This window comes from Quercus lobata, chromosome 10 (assembly GCF_001633185.2).
Source record: "Quercus lobata isolate SW786 chromosome 10, ValleyOak3.0 Primary Assembly, whole genome shotgun sequence".
Taxonomy (NCBI): Eukaryota; Viridiplantae; Streptophyta; class Magnoliopsida; order Fagales; family Fagaceae; genus Quercus; species Quercus lobata.
The window spans coordinates 44,354,667-44,363,110 of record NC_044913.1 but is presented as its reverse complement, the minus strand read 5'-3'; the positions used below and the strand labels follow the sequence as shown (position 1 = coordinate 44,363,110).

The 8,444-nt window shown below is 33.2% G+C and overlaps 1 protein-coding gene across 1 annotated transcript; it reads left to right on the top strand.

Moving 5' to 3' along the window:
• Positions 1-6,136: 6,136 nt before the first annotated feature.
• On the top strand, positions 6,137-7,125 carry LOC115963735 (uncharacterized protein At1g05835). Its single transcript, XM_031082872.1, has 2 exons — positions 6,137-6,320; positions 6,445-7,125. Exons 1-2 carry the CDS (start codon positions 6,251-6,253, stop codon positions 6,750-6,752), a joined length of 378 nt encoding a protein of 125 aa, XP_030938732.1. The 5' UTR covers positions 6,137-6,250; the 3' UTR covers positions 6,753-7,125.
• Positions 7,126-8,444: the final 1,319 nt, after the last annotated feature.

The following is an 8,444-nucleotide window of genomic DNA, read 5'->3' as shown; positions in this document are numbered from 1 at the left end:
TCTCTCTCTCTCTCTCTCTTTCTCTCTCTCTCATGTGGATCTAAGCGCATGTGCCTTGATACAAGGGAAATAGATTATATGAAGAATTTTTCAAAAAGTTACGTTAACAGGTGTCCTTAAAGTAATTATTTATGAGCCATTTTAGAAAAGTTTTTATACTACTTTTTATGAGAAATTTAAAAAACTGTTAAAATATTATTTGTTTTTTTTTTTTTCATTTCTCATTAAAAAATTTCTTAAAATGTTTTACTAACAAAGGTATTTAGTAGGGGTGTGCGCAGTTTGGTTGGGACAGTTTTTTCTCAAATTTATCACCAAACTGATAGGGATAGGTTTTCTCAAAATTGGAACCGATGTACACCGCCTAGGGTCGGTTTTTCAACCTATAGTGGTGCGGTTTTTTCGGTTAGTTTAATCTGTTTGGGTTGGTTTAAAACATTAAATTTTTTTTTTTAAAATAAAAAATTTGGGCTTTCAAGCCCAATATCAATACACAGCATGTTCAAGATTTCAAGCAAAATGTCTATTTAACAAACCTTTCACACAAACCTGTTCACACATCAACTTATCTACCTGTTCATACAAACTTGTTAAACTTTTTTTTTTTTTTTTTTTGAGAGAACCTGTAAAACATTTAAATATGTTAAAAAAATAAAAAATAAAATAAAAAACTTTTCAACGGCACCTGTGAAAACTGTGAAACATAATGTTGCATTGTTTTCTTCTTCAATACAAAGATAGAAGCAAATCCCAAAATCATCCCCTTTTTTGCTTTATATCCTCAGCGACCAAACACACTAACACAGTCAAAATGTTTAAAGCAATCAAACTTACTTTTTTCTTTGGATTTCTCTACAATCAAACCATACCTATGAATTCCCAGATCAAGTTTTAACAAAAGTAATATATAGTTACCTGGTGTCTACCACCGTCTGGTGAGACTTGAGAGGAGAGGCCGTCTGGTGTGACTTGAGAGGAGAGAGTGTGTTAAGGTGAGAGGAAAAAAGGAATATATAGTATCCTAGACCTAGCACAAAACGACCACGTTTGGTGCTCTTTTTTTTTTCAAAACCAAGAGAAACGACGTCGTTTGATGCGTTTGTTTTTAAAAAAGAGTCGTTGCTACAATAATTCAATAATATTAATATATATATACACACACACATCGGTTCGGTTTTAGTAGATTTCAATTTTGGATTTGAAAATCCAATCACTCCATCACACCGGCGTCAGACTTCCCTTAGCCCTCCATTTGCCTGCGTCGGCTCAGTCGGTCGGTCTCACCAATGGTGTGGCTACATCGGTGCCAGTCGGTCTTGTCCGCTCCAGAATTGGTTTGCACACTCCTAGTCTTTAGGCATTCGTTAATTTTTCTCTTTAATAAATTGTGAAATTACACAAGTTAGCACAAGTAAACATGATCTCTTGACTAAAATTGTCTTTTTGAAAAAGCTTCAAGCTATCAAAACTATTAACTTCAAAATCATGTGTATATGTATCTTGGAACTCATGCATACAGATGAGATCTCATACCAAGACACTTGAGTTGTCATAGCAATGAGCAACGCTACCAAAAACGACATTTGAAGATGATCTTAACAGTGCTAATAATCTTGACAAACATGTGTTCTTTGATGTTGAACAAGCTATGAGTCTATTATTATTGTGTGGGACCACCATGATATGAGCCTAGGTTGATGAAATAATTCTTAGATACTCCTGTAGTACGGAAAATTGTTCTCTCTCATCTCACATTCATGGTAGGATCCACTTATTAAATTTATAGTAAAGTCTACCATGAATATAAGAGGGAGAGCACTTTTTTTCTGTACTCCGAGAATACCTAAAAATCTTCCTAGGTGAGTAGACTGAGGATGCCTTGGCAGAAAAGTTAGAACTTAGAACAATATAGTGAAAATTTTAACATAATAGGAACAAGTTTTTTGTATGTTTCATTCCTTTGATATGGCCATCTCCGTTAACTTACATGGAATGCCTAAGGCATTTTTGTCTTACTGCTTCTCTTTAGGTTTGTAGACGTGCCTACACACTTACACCCACTGTCTTTGGGTATTCTTGAGGAAAATGGGAACTGGATAACTTTTCATTCCCTAAAATTAAGAGGATGTAAGACTAAAATAACTATCAGATCAAGTAGCAATGTGATTTTATTGTAGTTAGGATGCATTAAATACAACGTTAAAACAATAATACATATCCCTGCATTCTCGATTATGTAAGGTTCACATCATCCTATTTTACAATCAGTGACTTTTAGGGTTATTCCTACTAGACGATGCCAAAAAAAACCTTTCAAAATATCTGCTTGGCAATACCATCCAGATTGGCAGGGGCCCTTATGATTGACAAGGCTTCCTTTGTCATGCCTAGTCACACAAAGTAGTTAGGTTAATTGTTGTAGTAGACTTTGCAATGGTAAATGCATTCAAGTCGGATTGCTAGGTTGGCTAATGGGTTGTTAGTTGTTACATGCGTTGGGCTTGAAGGCTCATTTATTGCTAGTGTTGGGTTCAGGATCTTGGAACCCCAACACTATCCATCAAGTTTTTTTTTTTTTTTTTTTTTTTTTTTTTTTAGGAGAACGGCAGAACACTATCCATCAATTTTAAAATGAATGGATTGAACTTCACCGGTCATCAATACATTTTAGGACAAAATTAATGAATAGTATTTAGGTATTATTCTTTAAGTTCTCTTATTAAAATTTAATTATGTGATTTTTTTCTCATGAGATGGAAGTGTATTTTTAGTTAAATACTACTATATGACTGAATTTTAAGAGGAGAACCTAAGGAATAGCACTTATGTATTGGACCTAAGTTTTATCCATACTTTTCTAAGGAACAACACCTATGTATTGTACCTAAGTTTTGCTCATACTTTTGATAAATAGGGCAAATTATAAATTCAACCTGTGTTTTGGTTGAATTTTTTTTTTTTTTTTTTGAGGAAAAAAAAATATTTAAGTTGCCTATTCGTGATTTTAAATTTGACAATTTACCCACTTGAGGTTTAAATTACTTACCTATGATTTGAATACTTATGATTTGAAATCCTATAATGCAAGTGTTCTACTGGATTCTTTTTTATCTTATTTGATCTTTTATTTTTGTGTTTTTGGAGAAGAGAAACATAAAAGTTAAGCAAAATCACATATTTAGCCATGTTTTTAACAGAGATGAGTTAAGGAAATCTAACTGAACTAATCTCAAGTAGGTAAAGTGTCAAATTTCAGACCACAAATAGGCAACTTAAATTTCGTTCAAACCACATAAGAGTTAGTTGTAATTTGCCCTAATAAGTATCATAAATATTTCTTAAAATTTTATTGACGTGATTTTATCCATTTCATTTCATTCATTTTGAAATGGATAGATCAGATTTTAGAAAATGGACTTACCTTAAGAACTCTATAAATAATCTATAGTTTGAAGTGATAAGTAGGGAGGACGCTTGTTAGCAAAAAGAGAAGGATGGAGCCCTGCCATGTTTTCAAATAAGTTAAGGATACGTCGACTTCAGTTTAGTTAATTCGGGTTTTTTTTTTTTTTTTTTTTTTTGAGAATCAGTTAATTCGGGTTTAGTTCTTCAAAGTTGAAACCCGACAACTTCTTCAAATTCAGATGATTACAATTTTAAAAAAACTATTTTTGATCAAATTAGTCCTTGAACTAAATCGGATTTTGTTGTTTTATTGAATGATTTAAAATCGTATAAGCCTATTTCATTGTCTGTTCCTTCACTAAATTTCTTGCTTAGCCCCAAAAAAAAGAAAAAGAAAATGTGACACAAAGCGACCTCAGGAAGTAAACCTGTGGCTTAATATAAGCCATAAACTCAAGATTTAATGATCTATCTCAACTCTCAATTAAATTTGGCATAATTTGATATTAAAAAATAAAATAAAGAAATATAATTAATAATAATAAAATAATAAAATATTGAAGGACTTACTAATATTTTGAACTTTAAAAGAATATTAAAAAGAGTTAATTATTTTAAAATGTTTCATTTTTCATTTAAAATGTTTAATGGTGTTAAGTGGCCATGTCATGCTTCCCTGGCCTCCATGTGGCTCCCTAACTGTGCTCCCAGTGCTCAACAATATTGCTTCAACAACGTCCAACGGTCACTTTGGTAAAGCTTAGATTACATGTTGCCTAATTTGGGAATGAGAATGGGGAGATTACATGTAACAAAACTCATTCAATTATACAATAAAGCTATGGGTCTAATATTTTCACCATAATAAACCTGAGCCTAGGTGCCAAAATATCAATAGTAAATAAATAAAAAATTGATATTAGTAGTGGGCCAAAATGAAAACTTAGATTTTTTTTTTTTTTTTTTTCTTGTGTGTGAAATTATTATGCATGTAACACTATTTTTCCATTATAATAAGGAGACTAGAAAGCAATTTAAACAATAAAATTTATGTATAAAACAAAATCTCATAATATTTTCACAATACTCATGTGAGTACCGTGGACATCTTTGTTAATGAATCCTCTAAATTCACATGTAAAGGATTAAGGTGTATTTAATAATCCATTAAATAAAACTTTATATATATTTATTTATTTATATATATATTAAAAAATAAAGTCAAATTGTGCACAAATATCCTAGAAAAAAAAAATTCTATAAAAATAACTAGAATAATATATATATTAGGAATAAAATAACATACTATGTAAAGCAGTAAAAGCAAATAATTCGGGATAAGATTTGTAATAAACTTACGGAAAAAATACTCAACGTTAATAGTAGATCCAACACTAAAAATATTTATATTTGAGAATTACATCCAAGTGGATGAATGTCCTAAGCATTTTCATCTATAATATAGAACATATAATTAAATTTTGTACAAAAACATATATTGAAATAGGTTAATAAAAAAAATGAAAATTAATAATTAATAATAGATGCTTGGCCAACGGGTCAGGTTGGTCAAATCTAAGTTTGTGTCTGCTGATCAACCCTAGTCAAAATTAGGTATTGGTAAAAATAAATAAATAAATAAAAAGGACTAAAACAAGCTACTTTTCTTATGAGTATACCCTTTTTTGTTCAAGTCCAATTTCACCATGTCTAAGAGTTGATTTGAGGAACTAATTGGTAATAGGGTAGTTTTGCATCTTTTAATGCAAATCTATTTTTTCTTTTTCTCTTTGCTTGGTCAAATCTATTTTTTCTTGATGTATTTACTTGTTACTTATATATATATTAAGTGCACTAAGAAGAGGACTACGTCAGTCAACAATGGTCCCCCACCCGATGAAAACATGCCAAGTGTTTTAATTTAATGATTAAAATCATAATCACACAACTGGTGGAAGTTAAAAAGACCAAAATACCATCCCTAGATCCGACAACAAACCACTAATGGCAACCACCTCCACAACCACAAGTGAGCGGTGGTACCTACGAAATGGGTGGTTCCATTTCCTTCAACAATTTCCCCTACAACATTTAGCTATGCATCCTCTTGTTCTTCGCAACCTCAAGGATCTGCACCTTTAAACAATTTCAAAAAGACGCCAAGTTCAACATGTGCCCCGATCTGGGTTGGATATTTTGGTCTTTTTCAACATTTGTTGGTTGTGTGATTATGATCTGATTCATTAAATTAAAACACACATGACATTTTTTTCATTTGGGTGGAAGAAATAGTGGACACTATTTAACGCGGTCCTTCAAGTCTATTGAATAATTTCTGTGTCATCAGAGGCATTAACACAAAAAAGTCTAAAAGGTAGGGAAAGAAAATTGTCACACTGTAACACATGGCTTGTCTAGGTACGTCTCACTCGACCCCCTCTCCCCAATTTTGGTATGGCTGAGCTATAGGCTAGCATGTGGCTGGCCTCTGATTCTGACCATGTATGAGAGAGAGAGAGAGAGATGTATGTGAATATAACACTCAAAAATCTGCTATGGCAGAAATGCAAGAAAAATTCTTGGCATGTTTTGGGTTCTGACTAACCCATGTGCCTGAGGTTGTTTGGTAGGGAAGCGAGTGCGTACGTCTTGCACTTTCTGGTTCCCTCTCACTTCACACTCAAGTAACACTTTTTTCTCTTCTCCTTGCATGTGACTCTCTTGATGACACCTCTTCCCACAACCACAAAAAAACTGGTTCTAAATTCTCTCTAATTAGCCCTATATAACAAGCCAATGCAGCCTCCTAAGCTCTTCCCCTCCTCCATACTCTGCAATACTGAAAATGCAAAGCCAATCAGCTGCTTCCAAGCTTCTCTTCGCTTTCCTTACTTTCTCCTGTCTTTTATACCATGGTCTCTCTCTCTCTCTCTCTCTCTCTCTCGGACACAAACACATTCACAAGCATACACAATTATTGTTTTTTATTATTATTATTATTATGTTAAAAGCTAATGGGACTATAAACTAATATTGCAGGGTTAGGAGCAAAGTGTGCAGCCAATGCTCCCACAGTGCAACAGACTCAGGTGGGGTTCGGTGAGCCTCCAAAATTCATGGTGGAAGTGCACAACAACTGCCCTATGTGCCCAATTATCAATATACATTTGAACTTTGGAAACTTTCCTCAAACTCTTGTCAATCCCAGGCTGCTCAAAGTGCTAGGCTATGATGATTGTGTCGTCAACAGTGGGTTACCCTTGGCACCCTTGCAAAAATTTTCCTTCAACTACACTCATCAAAAGCTTCTAATGCACCCTACAACCTGGTATTTCCAGTGCGAGTGACAGGCTGCTCTGCCTGCCAGTTACTATGTCTTTAACATATTTTCATTTTTCCACTTCCTCTTCTATTTGCCTTTCTAGTCTTTGCCCTCTCTTTTGTTTCGATTATTTGGTATGAATGACCGAGTTGTACAATTTGTCAACAAGAAAGACAATGGTTGTGTGCTTGTCTTAAGTGGTAAAAGGCAGAATTTTCTTGTGACAAATGCATCGTAGGTGTTCATTTGAACCCTCAGTTAAAGATCAAACAAAAAGCATAATAAAGTGACATTATGCAGAATTGAAACGTTAAAAAGAGAATCAATTGATGTATGTGTGAGAGAGAGATTATAGTAGAGTAGTGCAATTATCAGTGCCAAAAAGTGGCTTCAAATTACAAGGGAAAGACACCAGAGGTATGATTTCAAATATACAATTCCACTCAACTTTAATCCAAGATAATTGGGATCAGCTATAATCCTTGTCTCATTTCGTCCTATCTAAAACAATCTCCCCAGTTACCTCTCTCACAGTTATGTCTTTTCTTATAGCTTGTACTCATTGCAAAGAAATTCTACATCAATTAGGATAGGACATGATATAAATGTATGTTGTTGAGTTTCGCCACCGTGCCAAGCTTCTGAATTGGATGTTCTAACGTGGTATTAAGGTCCAATTTAATTTTTTTCAAACACGTCACGTATTACGCCCGTGGCCCATGACTTCTATGTCAAATGACATCTCATTGTATTTCAACTGAAACTTCAAGGCTCCAACTTTTTGCCCCATTTTAAAAATTAAAAAAAAAAAATTATGATTTAAATTTTATAATAGATTTGGCTTGATAAACATGTTGGGTCAAGTTCCAGATTTGATCTGCAAAGTTGACTAAAAAGCAGCTAAAATTCCTACTTCCCAACCATTTTCTATTTTTAAAACATATTCTAGCAAATTAACTGGCACGAGTCTAACTGAGGACTAATTTTGCTAGGTCTAATTGAGGATGGACTATATGCAAACTTGAAGGTATGGTAGATGTGGAAATCTCATATCAATTGCTTTAAGACTTCGGTTTGAGTTTGTATATAACTTGGATCTTTTCACCAACTAATTTAAAGCTTTTTAGGTTTGAAACTCTCATACTAATCATTTTAGGATTCCCTTTTGCTTTTTTTTCCCAAAAAATATATATTCCAAATTACAACTATATTTGGATCAATTTTTATTTTGGTCCTTGATGGTTTTAAAAAAAAATTAAATTTAGTCCCTAACCTTTGACACTAACATGGGATTTTGTCTATTTTTACGACTATGATGTAAGCTCAAAACAACATCGTAATGTTAATATGTTAAAACTACATTGTTTTCATGTTTTTTTTTTCCTCATCTTTTCCTGCACCACCATTTTACCATGGCAGCCAATCTCCTCGGTAGCACAGCAACAACAAAAAACTACAAAAAAAATCTAGGAACACAACTTTTACAACAACTTTGATGTAAATGATTGTCATTAATAATGAAAAAATAGTAAATCCACGTGAAAGTCATTGTTTGGCATTCACAACCAACCGCCAACAAATTGTGACAAATAGTGTGCTTCTAAAAGAATTAAGAAAACACTATCTGTAATCCCCCATTGTAAATCCCCATCATGACCGTCAAGACCCTTAAAACCTATGGGTAAACCCAAATCCAAGACAACCAAAAGCAAATCTC

Coding starts and splice junctions, on each gene's coding strand:
- LOC115963735 (XM_031082872.1), top strand. CDS start 6,251: ATGCAAAGCCAATCAGCTGCTTCCAAGCTTCTCTTCGCTTTCCTTACT. Junction 6,321..6,444: donor CTCCTGTCTTTTATACCATG/GTCTCTCTCTCT, acceptor CTAATATTGCAG/GGTTAGGAGCAAAGTGTGCA.